General features: G+C 35.4%; 1 protein-coding gene across 1 annotated transcript in view; it reads left to right on the top strand.

The window, feature by feature from the left end:
* LOC106890719 (chromosome unknown open reading frame, human C3orf67) overlaps positions 1-17,019 on the top strand; it is a 71,363-nt gene that overhangs the window by 46,008 nt on the left and 8,336 nt on the right. Inside the window, exons 15-16 of the mRNA XM_014946694.1 lie at positions 790-993; positions 6,129-6,190. Of these exons, the coding sequence (XP_014802180.1) occupies positions 790-993; positions 6,129-6,190 (266 nt within the window). The remainder of the gene's footprint in view (positions 1-789; positions 994-6,128; positions 6,191-17,019) is intronic.

The following is a 17,019-nucleotide window of genomic DNA, read 5'->3' on the forward strand; positions in this document are numbered from 1 at the left end:
CATTAGACCTGTTCCTTTGTGAAATAGCAACCTATGTGGACCCTTTAAAAAAAGGAAAGTTTTTTCTTTAAGAAGTAGTTCTTTAAACAAAGATGATGCCACAGTGGGTTGGGTGAACTTAAAAAATCTTATCATGAGATTTTGTGTGAGGCATGAGCGCAAACTCCAAAATAGTTAATACATGTTTTTAGCTCTTTAGCCTGTGGATCAAGTTTGATATAACAATTAGAGTTACATTACCAATTAATATAAAGAAAAATTAAAATATAGTGATGTTTGTTTTAAAATGTATTCGCTAGCAAGTTACCAAAATAACTTTTAAAATTTAGTGCTGACATGTAGCTTTCCAGAGAAATTTTATGCTGTGCTTGACAAATAACTAAATGTTCTGTTGATGGCGTTTATGATAATATGATAACTGTGTGATTGGGTTTATTTCAAGATTTGCAATTAATGCTTAAGCAATTTTAGCTGCTGGGTTTTTGAACTTCTGAAAGCCTGCTTTTATCTTCTGTCTTTAATTGCAGCGGAACAGCAACTTTACTGAACACCCTGGATCCCAACTCCAATCCACAGCAATGTTTGTGTTCTTTTTCCAAACTGTAATTATGTTTAAATAATCTTGATTTTCACAGTTGAACAAAAATCTGTTCACTAATCTTTTCTAGTAAACATTTTGTTTCTCTTCAGTATTTTAGCTTCTTGAAGATTCCCCACGAGATTCTCCAACATATCTGTTTCATTCATATATCCTGCCTGTATTGTTGATTTCTCCATTTTATTTCACAGGAGTATGACTGGAAAAACTACCAGTCAAATAAACTGAGTTCATCTGAGCTACAGATGCTGGCTAGCATGAAGAGAGAAGAAAGCGAAGAATTAAGGGATACTGGGATCTCACATGGGCTGAGCGCATCACAGATAGACAACTGCAATGTCAGCATAAGTACAAGCAGTGATGATACAGCAACCTGGAACTCGTGTTTCCCACCAGTAAGTCTAAACCCACAGCATTTTCTCAGTATGGTTTCTGTCAATTTTGAGACTCAGTGATCTTGAATACTAAAATTTCTTTGAGTAGCTTTGAAATTTAAGGTATCGTTACCAAACGTTTTTTTAGAACTTATCAAGTAAAACACACAACCAAAACACAGGCACTTTCAGCAGGTTCTGTGGTACCACCACGGACAAAGAGCTAATCTATTATATATATTCCCTCCTAGAAGCCTGAATAATCATGTAGGCTGTACAGATTGTCACAATAGTGGCTGACAACCTGCAGGTGTGTGATATAGTACTTAAAAATAGTTCCAAAATGAATGAAACCCAGATATACCAGTCAGCAACTGCATTACAGTGTGAGTAATGGAAAATAATTGCTTCTTACAGTGATAAAGTCTCATTACTGAAAAGCTAACTGTTTAAAGGACTGAAGCAGGAGAACAGCAGCAAAAAACTGCAGTAGCTCTGAGCACTTAGTATGTGATCCTTCTGTATTTTACACCTTGTATCATTATTTGCCTGGTACGGAGAGGTACAAAATCACACACAGCTGTGCTATGCAATGGAATACTGTTAAAAGATACAAAGGAGTATTTGTCACAGTCCACCATAGAGTATCGAATGCATGAAATAACAGAATAACTTTTCAGCGACTGTAAAGGTACTTGCAGGAGTTGCTGTAAAACTAGATAACCTTGTACTCCATTTATATCTCAGCAACATAGTTCTTATTTTATTATAGGTGAAACAATAATAAACAATGATTGTGGCTTAAGTAAAGCACACAACACAACTCTAAGATGCAGATTGAACGATAGAAGAGTAGACACTGCTGTGTTGCCCCAATATAAACTATTGTAGGGTAAATGCTGTAAAATGTTCAGTGCAAATTAGCTCCAGGGATGTACAGGGCCCAAATAGAGCCCTGTATTAGCAGTCTTCCATAATGAATGATCAACACAGCATTGGAACTCTGTGGTACGCTGGTAAATGAAGGTTTCAAATTAGATGTATCAAATAGTAGGTAATTGTACAAATAAGACCTTATTTACAGAGTAATATTTTGCAGTATAGCAGAGAAACTTTAGTTAGTTTCAACTTTTTGAGATACATCAACATTACACATCTAGTTGATTTCATCATATATCTAATGCGCTTTCTCAGTAGTCACTAAATAGACTCAAATGTGATGTAAATCTGCAAGACTGGACGAATGGAACTCAATTAAATACAGAGAATAGCAGTCTCATTAATTTTTGAGTAGTTTAATTATAAGGAAATTGATAAGAATATTTAGACATGTCAGGTTTGGTTAATACAAATTACATGACTAAAACAAAATGAACTTTTAGAGTAAAATGTACTGCTCCAGTATTCAGTGAAGCACAATGTGCTTGCAAAGACAGTTCTTTGATCCTACTGCCTTGATCAGCTTCTGTAGCTTCAGACTAATAATATCACTCTAAAAAAGTGTTTAGATATAATAGGTTAGTAATTTAAATTGTAATTTAATATAGCTGTAGTTTTTCATAATAGTCCTTTGTGGCAATCTTTCTCTACGTAAATCAAGTGTAAAAGGCAACATATTTGTCTTTGAGAGAGAAGCTTTTCAAAGCTCATTCAGTTGACTGAAGCATTGGTGTGTGGTACATGTACAGCCTTGTCAGGTTTCTCCTCTGTATTTTGCATGGTGGTCATTGAGGTTATAAGATTTAATAGCAAGAACCTCGTTTCCAGAAGAGGTAATTTAGAAAGCAAACATAATCTTTCTCAGATAAGGGCCAACCACTCAGTCCCTCGCTACAAAAAAGACTGCTGAAATTCAGCTTCCCCAGTCTTCTCTGCCCATATGCCTCTGCCTTTACGCAAAGGGACGCGTTGTACCAGTAGAGTGTCAAATAGTCCACAGTATCTATTTATTCACTTCATATTTTCTTTTCTGAGATAGCTGCCACAGCACGTTCTTCTGCCATGCATGGTCTTGCTTTAATACCTAAAATGAGTAAAGTCATTGCTTCTTCAGCTTCCAGTTTTTACCAAGAAGTGTTCTTATATGTATATTTGCTCCTTATATATATTATCTAAAAAATATGTGAAGAATAAAAGCAGTTTTTTGTATGTCACTGATCTTCAGTATCGCCATCATTTGAGTTGAGTGAAGAGAATTTGCAAATGATTGGTCCTTCCAAAACCAGATGTACTGCAGAGGAGTTTGTATATATCTGTAGCCATCTTTAGCAATGCAGTATATGGAAAAAAAAAAAAATAAAAATAATCATCATAATGTAGTTTGAGAAATTAAGGACAGCTTGAAATTCTTGTCATGATTAAACTTTCATGCTTACATGTGTTTCCAGGTTGTATCTTTCTGATTATTTAAATCAGTCGTATCTATTACTTTCTCTTATGCTCTTCAAAGATAAGTAAGGAGTATTTTTATTCCAAATTTTCTTCCCTTTTATACAACATTTTCATCCTTTAGTGGAATCTATGGCAACAGCACCACCAGAAGGCAGCTTTTTGTGTATCTTTCATTTTGAAATACCTGTGATGTTTTGCAAGGCAGGGCACAATATAATCATGTTAGGTAGTGAACTTATGTATCAAAGTAATATTTTATATATAAAATACATTTTTATTGAGTTTTTTCCGTCACTTGCCCATTGTTAGTCTGATTTCCAGATTCATTGAAAATACTCTAATGAATCTCAGAAACTCTTCTGAATGTAAAGGCAGAGATCAATCATATTGCTAAGTTGCAGTTACAACAGATGTCCTTAAACAACTATAAAACAGATATACTAAAACTGAATTTTATAACCGATGATAGTTTACCAAGAACTGAATATATGCTGTCAGGAGAAACCGTTGAAATGTAAGTTGTTTAACAGTTGCTGTAAACTATGACAGCCAAAAAGGAATAAAATAGTTTTGAATATTATACATTACCCAGCACAGCTATCAGTTATAAATATGAAAAACTTCTATTTTAAAATGGATTTACTTTGAAGTAGAATTGTAAACCCTTGTAAAATTGGGGGGGGCATAGTTCCAAATCAGAAATATGTGTATGTAGAACTAAATATTTCAAAAGACTTTGTTAACCGTGTCTTACCTGAATGTTTTCTTAAACTTTAAGGTCTATGACATTCCATGTTAGCTTTGCAACAATATGAAATACACTGTTCTATGTCTTGCAGAATATAATGTGAACTTTATACCCACACCTATATTGGCTATCCAAGAAAATTTGCAAAGCTTACAAAATATTTCTGCTTAAATTCCTTGCTTTGTTCTAGAGATCCAGTAAGCTCTTGCCCTGGGATTTGGCCCATTCAGCTTCTTGGATGACTGTTCCCACACTGCAGACACCACTTCAGATACAACACAACCATTCTGGAGCAAGATCATATAGAAGAGAATTCAGGGTATCTTCTTCCATATGGTCCCTGATTCTCAGTCAGAAATGCAAAGGAGAAGGAAGATTTCCCCAGACTGCTCATTGGCATTTCTTAGAAGCTTGTAGTGGTGTAATGCTCCATTAGTAGACTCCAAAATGTGTTCACCACTAAGACCTGTCTTTCAAATAAGGAGTACTCACAGAAGAGAAAGATTACTTGTTCCCCAAGCAACTTCCTAAATATAAATTCAGTCACATAGGCCTTGATCTGCAAAATATCTGAAAGGGTACTTCAGGTTCATATCTAATTTGTGGAAGGTCTTCTGGCCTCCTTTGTGATGATTCCGAAAAGAAAGCCACTTAACACAAAAATGGTGTAGCAGAACTGAAGTCTGACAGACAAGAGGAGTGATATTTAAACCTAGAATTATTCCAACAGAGAGCTCAGTTTGACAACCCCTGCAGGGATCTGTTCACATCAAGTCAAATTGCAAAACTGAGGCAGACTATTCTTTACTATGAAATGAGACTAAAAATTATTTAGACAGATATTCTGGTTCATAGACTGACTAATTCACTTTCTGTCTCATCCTCAGTCTTCCACTAGCCATCATTTGGGAATTGCACTATCCGCCACCAGGCAGTGAGTCATATTTTGGCAGTAATTAGGATGTCATTCATCCTGAATATATATTTTACAACACCCCTTCCCACTTCCTGAAACCATGAGACTCACTTTTACATTGCTTTCTGTAAAAAAAGCAGTTGCTTTTATAATGCTTAGTATTTATTTTTAGCATTTCCTGTACTAAATTATACACGTATTGTTAATGTATGCTTGTATTTTCACTTCTTTTGCATTTGCTTCAGTGCTTTGTTTATAGCAGCTTTTGATCTTTGTGACAATAGCAGGGGGGGTCTCTTCTGGAAGCACTATATAACTATACTGAAAGAAAATGTTTTTCCAAATTTTAGATTTCTTGAATTATTACACCAGTTTACGAATATTCATCTTTCTTGCAAATGACTGTTTTTAATGCCATAAACCAAATGTAGTTTAAAAGCTTGGGGTACATTCTTACAATGGATAGGTAAGATTTGAAGACTGTGGAAAATGATCATATTTTGTATGAAAATCCACATGGTCCACCAGTAGCTATTCGTGAGCAGCTTAATCCAGGTTTCAAATTGGCAGTGCCATAGAGAAATATATGTGCTTCACTAAACTTGATTTGGGGCTGCTAATATGAGTGCTAATGATGCTTCTGAGGAGAGAGTGCCTGACAGCACTAGTAGCTCTGCCTCAGTCTTCTTTTGTCTTAAGAATGGTTGGTTCTGTGCAAATCCAACTAAGAGTTTGTGCCATGATTCCTATACACGCACAGTCCAAGCTTTTCTGTCAGACAAGACTTTGCCACCCCTCCCTGTCTGTTTCCTGACACTATCCCAACACTCTCACAGGCAGTAGAGAAATGACCATGTGGTCGACTCCTTAAGTCATATGTATTTCAACCCAGACAAGAATCATCTGTTAAGTTGTCCTTTTGCACAGTTAGGATCTGAGTATTCCTTTTAAATTTCATAGATAAGAAAAAAAGACTGTAAAATTCTAATATCAGAAGCCACAAATGTTGTATTCTCATAAAGGATCTCTTACATATTTTTAAACGTTCTGAAAGAATATTTGCAAAGTTATTTTCTCACGATTATTTTTTGTTTTCCATAGCCTGTCAATCAAGAGCATCACTATCAGAAAGAAATGAGCCCACTTTCTCATTCCAACCCACGGTAAGATTCTGCTTATAGCCCAGGCAGTAAGGATTCCGTTAAGAGTGTTCTGAATATTAAATGTGACATTCTTTGATTTAATCTTAAATCTCTTTTCAATTGCAATCTCCTCTCAGAGGACTTTACTATTGCTCGTTTTAGTCATTGTCTGCAGTATGTTGGCGTTGTCCTGGAATGCAGAGCTGAATTCTGTATGTTTTGGATGCACCACTGTGTGTTTAACGTAACTGACGTAGGCCTTGCTCCTACACCCGCTTTGATGCGTGATTCAGCAAATCTTCTTCATCTGACTTACACTCTCATTTATTTCTTTCTCCCTCTCTGCTTTGAAGCGTTAGAACTAGAATTCTGTACATGACTGTGTCAGGGAATCCATTTGTTACAAAGATTTTAACGTTACTTATTCAGACCAGGGTTTTTTTATTATCTAGCCCAATCAGGAGACGGTGTTACAGTGCTGTCGGATAGTTCAAAGGGATCTTGACTACAAAGTATTCTAGCTTCCAAGTTTTTACTTGATCTGTTTTGGTTGGAATTGGCAGCAAAATCCCTGTGACTTTTATATAAGACAAGGGGAGAGGGTGGCTAGCAAGAAATAATCAAATTGAGGCAATTGAAATTAATTGTCCAGTTTGAGAACTGCCTTGTACCTGTGAACAGTTTTTGAACCCCAACATTACTTTGACAATTTTTTAACAGACTGAACATGAGGTGTACTTATTTTAAAAAGTAGTCCTGTTTCACTTTCACTTGGTGTCATTAATGTGGATTTTGCATGTCCAAATTTTAACTGGACAGTGTATGTGTGTTGGAAGGAATAGGAGGAGAGAACATTCCAGATACTTTTTTTTTTTCTTTTACCAACAGTGTGAAATGTTGTATGGTAGCGTACTGCCAGTCAGTTATGAGAATAATATGCATTTCTCATCACACAGATGTTTTAAGCCACTTGTCTCACTTGCCATCCACATTTTTATTATCTTCTTGTTAGATTTTGTGAATTGAACACTATGAAACTTGCTGTGCAAGTTCACCCAGATGCACCAGTTATTGCAACATGCAGCCATGTGTTTCCTAGTGCACTCAATACATCACTGGAGTTACAAGTATAATCCTGGATTCCCTGTTCCCTTTCACATGTAAATCAAAGTGCCCGTGTTCACCTAGAAAAGCTCTCTGCCTTGGGTGCTGGTTATCAAGGGAACTATCTCTGTCCTTATGAATTGTTACGATGGCTGAAGTGGATGGAGACACTTGTCCACAGAATAAGAGATCCAGGTACCTTGTGACTGACACTTAGTCGAGGACTCTTTATTTCAGAATCAATTTCATAATTCTGGTGGCATTAGAATTGCCTATATTTTAGTGCAAGCTACGGTGTTTGTTAATTTTGCCCATACATTGGTTGAGTCAGTTTTTAGTAAGTTATTTTTATGCATGTGCTAAAGCAATTTGGTATTTGGTACGTTTTATATACTGAAAAACAGAATAAACACCATGATCTGTAAAAAAAAAAAAGGCTTTTCATCATATCAAGTTAATATTATCAACCGTGAAAACTTGTATTAAATGTATTGTATTAAAACAAAATAGTATAAATTATTATTTAGTTCTCATGCTATTTTAATCCAGTACAAACAGTAGACTTAAATTTCTCTAGAAATCATTTTCGAGAAATGCAGGCAAAGTATTGGTAAAATACCTGACTTGCAAGTGCCTCATAAATTCAGTAGCCCTTGTGAACTGCCAGAAAAGCATTATTGGGCTGTAAATACAGAAGATGACAAAATTATGAGGTCAGTTTGCATCATGATATAAAAACTGGAGAATGATGTGACTTGAATACCATTATTCACATCATTACCTTTCATATATAATGGGAAACTCTGTAATGTTTTTCACAGAGGGTATGTACCTAAATGAGAGGGAGATAAAATTAATGGTAATTCTATAACTTAGTTCCTAAACTGTTTTTAAAGCCAATTTTAACAAGAAATGTATGAGCAACTGGAAAATATCTAAATCTTTGTAAGCCTACTGTAGCTATGTAAGGAAGTACACAGAATATTTGAAAGATTGATGTATCATATGTAGATGAGTGGGTATAAATGGCATGAAGACAATTATGTGGTGCTCTTACTGAAGCAAGAAATAGTTTATTGTAGAGTGATAAAGAATTTGACAGGTCTCAAGTAACTTTAAAAAGCGTAGTAGTGATATTTTCTGGGAAATGAGAAGAGAGCAATGTGGCAGCTATTGTCCAGTAAATGTACCTTTTGTCCATAATAATATAAAAGAACAAGCCAGGAAAGAAAGTACCTGTGAAGATAATGGAAATACAGTCAATAAAAAGACCCAGCTAGACTCTTTTTCCATTGGTTCCACTGGGTAAAGGTCATAAGTCTGCCAAGAACATTGCTGCTGTGATACAAACCACCTCCACATCATGCTGCTTTGCAAGACACAGAACCAATTAATGAAAGGAGACAGGCTGGCTGCAGAGGCTACAGAGCCAGGTGAGCAAGGTGATGTGAGGTCTTTCAGGTCTTTGTTTTGCAGTTCCCACTGACTGATGGGCTGTATGGTCCCAGCTGAACTGCAGAATTGCTCTCTTCTCTCCAGATAGGAAGCTCTAACTATCTTTGCTATTTCTTCCTCCAGTTCAGGGACTGGAAGTCACTATGTACCCTGCATCTACTTAGTAAGCATTTGTCCTCCAAAATATTTATCTGTCATAGAAGGTTTGGAAGTTTCACTGAAATGCTGAAAGAAAGTAAATATTCTAGAAGAAATTTCAGCCATACTGAATTTCAAAATGTAGAATGACCTCTGGAAAGGTCACTTGAGCCTAATTTTATGAAGACTTTCTGAACTTCTACAGATGCTCTCCAGAAAAATTATCTCTGATAAAAGTTAATTTTCTATCTTTGAGAGAGGTTTTTTTTTTTTATAAGTTGGAGAGAGGTTATTTTATAAGTAGAAACCTATCTTTACAAGCATCGCCTCACCAGATCCTCTGTTGGCATCCTACTCAACTTTTCCTAAGCTAACAAAATTTGTTCCTCTGAAGTTCAAACAGCTGTTCCCCTGAAACCACACTAAAGCAGGACACAAATATTTCAGCATTTCATTGGGTATCCTTTCACAAGAAGCGTAGTTTACTGAAGTAATTTCATACAAAATGGACTCAGCCAAATTTTCAGTTAGGTTTTACCCAGACATTTGACTCTACATGTTAAAAAAAAAAAAAAAGTATTCCCATAGTGAATTGTGGGCACAGAGATTTGATGATAGTAAATGTCTGCCTGATTTGGACTATTGCCAAGAATATAAGATCAGCACATAAAACACAGGCATCATTTTATGAGAAAGTCTATTGATCAGTGTTCTCAAACCAAAGAATGAGTGATCAAGCTGTGTTTCATTCACAAATGAAACTAATTGTTAAAGTGCAGTTTAATTTGTTGTCCCTGTTGGTGGCTATTTGGTTTCATATGTTAACAGCTCTAAAATCAACAGCCTACCCACACTCTTCCATATACGTTGGGCTGACAGCTTTTCCAAGAGTGGTTGGAACCTGCAGAAGTTAGTTAATATATCAATGATAATTAAAATTATCTGTGCTTTTGCTGTGGGCTCGGATAGGGTTACCTGTACAGAATTACCAGGAGTAAAAAGAGCTGTACTGCCTTGTTAGTTCCACCTCTATCTCCTCTGTGCTGCGGGAAGCTCACGCTTGAATGGCTGGTATGTTATCATTCCTCTGAAGTGGTGGGATTCAGGACCATCTTCAAGACAGTCCAGTTGCTAACTTGTAAAATAAGCTGATTTATCTGCTCTGTACCTGCAAATCAGTTACTGCTTCAGTGGGATTTTGTGTTTAAATTAGATTCCATCACCAGGTTTGTTGTGAATAAAAAGGAAACCTCTTAAGACTAAGAAACATACAAGGCCCCTAAAATTTTAAGGAAAACGGATGACGTTATGAAGTGTTTACTAAAATTGCTAAATGGAAATATGTTGCAATTCAGGCCAGCATGGATTTATGTTTTATCTATAAAAAGTGTCACGGCTGTACTGTGGTTTAAATCCTTTGTAACTTTGCCACTTGTGGATGTGACACAAAGTTTGTTGTGTCTATAATTGGCTGATAAGGGTCTGCAGTCTTTCAGAAATTATTACTAGCCATTGACCTCACTTTACATGGGCTTGGTACAGGCTGACTAGAGCAAGCTGTCTTGTCATTGTAACCTAGATGTTACATTGGGCTGATCAGGATGTCATCATTCTTCTCTCCTCTACAATCCTTAAAAAAAACCCACCCCCACCCCCACTCCCCTACTCCAAAATTAACATTTTCCTCCTGGTTTTGGTAAAGGTTTCTCTCCAGTTATGATAAATGTTACAGATTTGAGTTGTATCATCCCAAAAGGTGGCTTGCAGATTAACGTGTTTGAGGAGGACAGTAACTATAAACTTTTCAGAAGAAGTTGCAAGTTTTACCTTGAGATTAAAAAAAGCAGAACCCATATCGTTAATTACTACTCTATCAAACAATGTGATTTTTGTAATTATATGCACGCATAGTACTTCAGACAATCACTAAATGGATAAACATGTTTCTTTAACTAAAAGCAGTTTGACTTCTTTTCAGACTTGGTTGTTGGTAAAATCCTGGTAAGTTAGTTAAATATAACAAACACCACTTTCTCTACAGAACTCTGACCACTCTATTGATTTTAGAACATAAATTATTTCATTCACTTTCTTTAAAAATTTCTGCTACAGAAGTCTTTTTTAGAGCCTATTGTTACCATAAATTTTGTTATTATCACAGCACCTGAAATTTGCATAATATATGTATGATTCCAGCACAAAAACACATCCACTGCAAGCTCCCAAGTACTTAAAGTATGTTCAGCTTTGAGACTGCCATTTCAGTACTCTCATCCATCCCAGATGAAAACTAAACATTCCAATATCTGATGCACGTGTTGTTACACCGCTGAGAGATTCGGTAAGATTAAACTCACCTACAAATCGGTGCACCTACATTTATTTGCACTACACCACAACTTCTCCAACATGCCTGCTGTGAAATTCAGACACAAAAGGTCTTTGTTTCACGTATTTCCAATCAAAGGCTTAAATAGCAGAATACCTTAAAGTTAGGAAGCAATTTTAAAGATTCAGTTTTGCAAACAAAGAAGCATATTTATGATTCATTACTAGATCAAAGTCATACAACTCCATTACTTCTGCAGAAGAGACAGTATTACATTATGAAGTATTATAAAATTACACAACAGTTGTCAAAATAAGTGAATGAGAACAATGTATCACAAAATGTACTTTGGTTTTTCGTTGTACTTGTTGAGTTACTTTACTCATCCACAAAATAGAGTAATTTGCAATAGGTCTCTCAGTCGTTAATCTGAATTAGCAAAGTTCTGCTGCATTTGTCAGGCTGTAATATGCATGAAAAAGAACATGACAAAAGAAGCAAATGGCACAGGAAGCATCTAATTGGAAAGGTTAGAAATTTTAATCATGATGGTAAAAAGCTTAGCTGCAGAAAGGTTGTTGAGAACCAATTGGCTGGCATGTAAAAGCTTGTTAAAATAATCCAAAAATGGCTTTCCCTTGTATGGGAATCTGAGAACATGAAAAGCCAGCATATGCACTAAACGTTCGAATATAAAACATGCTGTTGCATCTATGTTAATATAAGGTAGTTTATCTTTGGTTTTATAGCTTCAAGACTTACTGAGAATATTTTTTTATTGATTCCATCCTTTTTCTGAATATTCCTGGGCCATTCAAGCAGAGGTGTCTGACTGTGCTTGTATGTAGAGATGGAGGATAGGCAGTAAAAGACTTCACACGCCTCCAAGATCTCTTAGAATCAAAGGAATAGACGGGTGTTATCTGGTGTAAAGTTGGAGATTCCCTGCTCACAGTGTCACAATCTCTCTTCCAATACTCAGCTCAAATCTTGCTATGGCCCTTTGCCAGTGTGTCTTCTTCCAGGGGATCTCCAGTGTTGGGGGGTGGCAAGACACTTTGGTCCAGCCACAAGCCAGCATCTCAAGTCTGAGTCCAGCTTCTGACAACTCTTAGAGCCTTGGGATTAGTGGAGTTCACAGGGCAGGGAAGCTTCCAAACAGGTTTGTCCCAGTTTTATTGTTCCCTTTTCTGGAGAGAAAAAGCTTACTATCACTCACCAGCCCCTTGTCTATGGAAATACATATTTATTTCTCCATCCTCCTTCTGAACTGGAAGTTTATTTAAATACAGACAAATCAGGCTCCTTGACTGATGTCCCATATTCATACAACATTTTCTTGCAGAGCAAAACTCTCTGGGTTTCCAAGGGCACAAATGCCCACACCTCCCTTCCCTGTTATTCCAGTATTACTGGTGCAAGAGTGTTGGTTTTGATTCCTTTAGGTTATTTGACATTTGCTGTTGACAAATCTTGATGTTTTTGAAGAATTAAACTGAGGTATCATACTTCTCATTTTGTGATGATGATGAAATTTCCAGCTTCATGCTGCACCGTTCATTGCATTAATATACTAAGAGGTCAGAGTTTTCTTGCAGTTTGTTGTGTTTTTTACTTTTCTGAAAAAGAAAGGTAATTTTCAGAGACTAGAAATATTCAACAGCATCGCCTTTAACAAGTTTAACTTCCAGCTAATACCAGTCAATGTGATTACACTGTACGCAGTTGTAATAGCACCTTACACTATCTAAATGTCTAGTTTAATAAGAAAAATTCACCTTTGCTTTGGTATCCTGGAATCTAATCTAGAACCCATAAACCAGTTCATTTACAGACTTAAGACTTTGAGGAGCAGATTCAGGTCTTCCATGCACAGTTGCACTTGTACTTTTGTGATCTCTTTTTTAGTTACTAATTTATTGCAAATTAAATATTTGGGGTTTTTTTAGGAGGTCCCTCTGCCTCTATGAGAAGAAAGGTACTTGGCAGGCAGGACTTGCTGAAATGGTTTGGAGGAAGGAAAAAGGCATTCTGTAAATATGCTCGTGATTTTCTAAATCCGAGTGCTAGCAAAAAAAAGAAAGTTCCAGTAAGGCATACAGTAAATGAAGATATTATGTATTAGGGATGGAATGGGTCTGTCACTTTGACGGATTGTGAGGCAAAGAACAGATTAACAGATTACTCATAGTCAGAATGCAGCTCACAGTGAAAAATGTGCAGGAAATGATAAGTGTTGGTTTGTGCTGATTTAATGATATTTTGAAACTACAATAAGACTCCAGGAGAATAGTACTGTGTAGCTCATGGCTTGCATTTTTTTAATCATCAACGTATTGCTAGATTGCCCTTAAATACTTAGGATATTTCTCTTTAAAATACAGCTTTCAATTCATGCGAAGTCATATGGACATGTATATTTATGTTATTTTTCAAGATTTTTATTAAAATGTGCATTCAAGAATCCTTGATTTGTATGTATAAGTGTACTCTATATTCTTTTGGTACTAAATCTTATTCTTCTGTATATTCACTCAGTTTTCCATTATAAAGATACTGTTTTTCTCACCTGGAGGTGAGTAGCACTGAACAGTTACTGATGTATAAATTAATATTTTCTGTTTCTTGGTTTATGCCATATTTCTGAAAGAACTTTTAAAAAGTTAGAAAAATTTAAATTGTTTGAAGCATTTTAGATACAATAATGGAAAATTGAAGTCTAAGATGACTTCACAATTATTACAGACATACACAGTGATAGGACCTGAAATTTGATTTCAACATTTTTTCAAATATGATTGCATTTTGTACATAACACAAACTCATCTTATTGTTAATAGCCTTCATAAGTCCTTGCTTCACTACTGAAACTATTATTGAAGGGTCTATTTCTATGGAAATACTTCTATTAAAACAACCCTCCCATTACGCATACATCATTAATATATTGCAAAGCAGAACCCAAATAGATGTGGATGGGTAATCTGATTTAAGTTAATGAAGTTGCACATATACATGAAATTCAGCAGATACATAAATAATTGAACATTCAGATCTGCTAATCAAGAGGGGCCTTGCAGGTAATGCATGCTCCAAAAAAGATGTAGCAGGGAATAGTGGAGGGGTGTTACAAAGCTAGGTGACTTTTTATTGATTTATCGAGGAACCGAGTTAGTCTCTAACAACCTTTCTTAAATAGATATAATTAAAGATCCAAACAAGTGAGAAAAATAGGTCTTCATCTTGGCTGGATCGAATATTTAGGTTGTACTGAACCGTACTTTTGATCTGAGCTGGCACTTTGCATTCAGTGGATCGTGGTAAGGTATTACTTAGTCACTTTGAGCATTTGCAGCAGAATTTGCTTCATGTGGTATTAGATATTGCTAATACAACAGAAGTTTGTGCTGAGATTTTAGCTGATAGTTGCTTAAGATGTCAAAAATTGGTCCCTTTTTCCTTAAAATATTTCATTCTCTTGATTCATACGTTGGCATTCTCTGGCCCTTCACAGAGTTAGTCAAATTATCCATTGTAAAAAATAATTCAGCAAATGTGCTCCTCTTATTATCACTCAGGCAAGAGCCAGTTCTCCTCTTGTATTCATAAAGATTTACTAAGTAGTTTATGCAGTTAAATATCATCTTGTGTGTTCTTCATTGATTGTACTCTTCAGATGCTTAATAGTCTGTCAATTTGATGTATTCTTAATGATACAAAACTGATGTTTTTTCATTCCCTGATTTAATATAGTGTAGTCCTTGCCTTGCATTTCTTAAGTATACTGTCAGGCTGACTGAATAATTTGAGTATTCCTTTTAATTCCTGTGTAGATTGTTGGACAAAACCATACAAAAACTTGGAAGCATTTTAATTGTGTTAATAATGTGGATTAATTGATCCCATTGATTTAAGTAATACAAATTAAATCTGATCCAAAAGAAATGCAATGAAGTATGCTATCTCAGTTCACAGCAATGTTAAAAACTTTATGCTAAGTGATCTGCCATTTTTTTCAGTCCAGCCAGTAGGATAGACTAATAAGCAAAAATATCTGTAAAAAATCAGAGTATCAAAAGTGTTCATTAAGATTTAAATCAAAACCCTCTGATTCTTTGGATTTCTGTTAGTGGTAATAATTTTGATACATTTTCATTGATAAGTGCTACTTAATAACAACACTAATTTTTTCAACAGATTTTATTGATGGATGCCATTTTCTGCAAAACTTAACTTAGTGTCAAAACACTGAAAACAATGTTTATAAGTCCAAAACATTCTTTTGCTTTCTATCCCAGTTCAGCTATTGTGATATTTCAATGTATGTCAATTGTTTTCTGAAAGTATCTTTTTAAGAAAAGACCGTAGTATAACAAGATTATATAACATTTTGAATTATATTTTCATATGGAGAATAGCTTCTACAATAATGAGCATTAACGGTGCATGATACTTTGAACATGTGTGGATTCTATTCTGAGCCTTCGTACCACGCAACTCACAATGTCAAAAGACAATAATTAGCATTTCACATTGTTATCAGGAAAGCTCTAGATGGTTTATTGCATATTGATTGTATTGATTACAGCTGGAGGCATTGATAGCAAAAATAGAGTGTCTTTCATTAGACAGAATTAGACAGAATGTGGGATTAGCTTTTCTGTTTTAAGAAGATAAAGTAGCTTCTTAAAGAAGTTCCCCCCCAAAAAATATTCTTTATTCAGTCAAACACAGTAAATGGGAATACAGGCCACAGTGTGCATGTCCCAGAATGTTGCTAGTTGTCTCCATGCTGGGCTCTACTTTTAGGCAAGGTCTAAAATATGTTCATGTTTTTTGTTGTTTTTTTAATTTTAGGTTTTTTAACATTAACTCACACACTCTGTCTCATACACACATATGCTTTAGTTGCTTCCTAAAAGTAACTGTAGATTTCGTTGTGGAAAAATCTGTCTTGACTGCTAGGCCACAGCATCTATAAGAATTACTACTGCAAACCCGCTTCTCAGAACTTTATCAATTAACTGCCAGTAATTTGGCCAAGAAGATTTCAACACACATGAGATTTTAAAAAAATTTTTTTCAAGATTTTAGGAAAAGTTGATTTAGACATTGCTAACTAACTTGTGGAAGTAATAAACCAGTTTTTAATATGTATTGTGTGAAATGTTTTGGCCTTAAAAGTAGCATTAAGTCAACAATGAATCCCTAATACTGTAGTGTTTTGATTACTTGTTTCAGACTTGGTCTCTGAGGAAGACCTTCCAGAGATGAAGCTTCAAAATAAAATTCATAAATTTCCTGAGTAATAAGAACTATTAATTTAACAGATACACTGGTTTAATGATACACGATTACCTTGCTCCCTTGATGTTCTCTAAATGAATTGTCTCTTTCTTTTCCATTGGAGGTAATTGCCTTATCTTTCTTTCCTTCTTACTAACATCCTTTCTGCTTTCCAGGTAGTAATTATTTTCTTCAGAAATTCTCTGATACATATTTTACGTGAAAAACACATCTCTCTAAACTCTTCTGGTTTATGCCAGATGTGTAGAACTGCATATATACTCTAAAGCTTCTTTACTTTTCCAACTGCATTTGTTGGTCTGACAGAGATAATTCTCTTTAGAAGCAAGCACTGTCTTTCCTCAGTCCTTGCACCATGTTTGCTTCAGCAATCTTCCTAGCAGAAATTTTCTAGTTGTTCTTGATCTCAAACATCACTGCCTTTTAAAAAAGCTGTAGTGAATTTGGAAGCAAGAGTAGCTTGGGAAGCAGAGATCTAGGTTAGCACCAATAGTTCTTCCTTACCTTCTCTAAAATT

Source organism: Calidris pugnax, unplaced genomic scaffold (assembly GCF_001431845.1).
Source record: "Calidris pugnax isolate Ruff unplaced genomic scaffold, ASM143184v1 scaffold81, whole genome shotgun sequence".
Taxonomy (NCBI): Eukaryota; Metazoa; Chordata; class Aves; order Charadriiformes; family Scolopacidae; genus Calidris; species Calidris pugnax.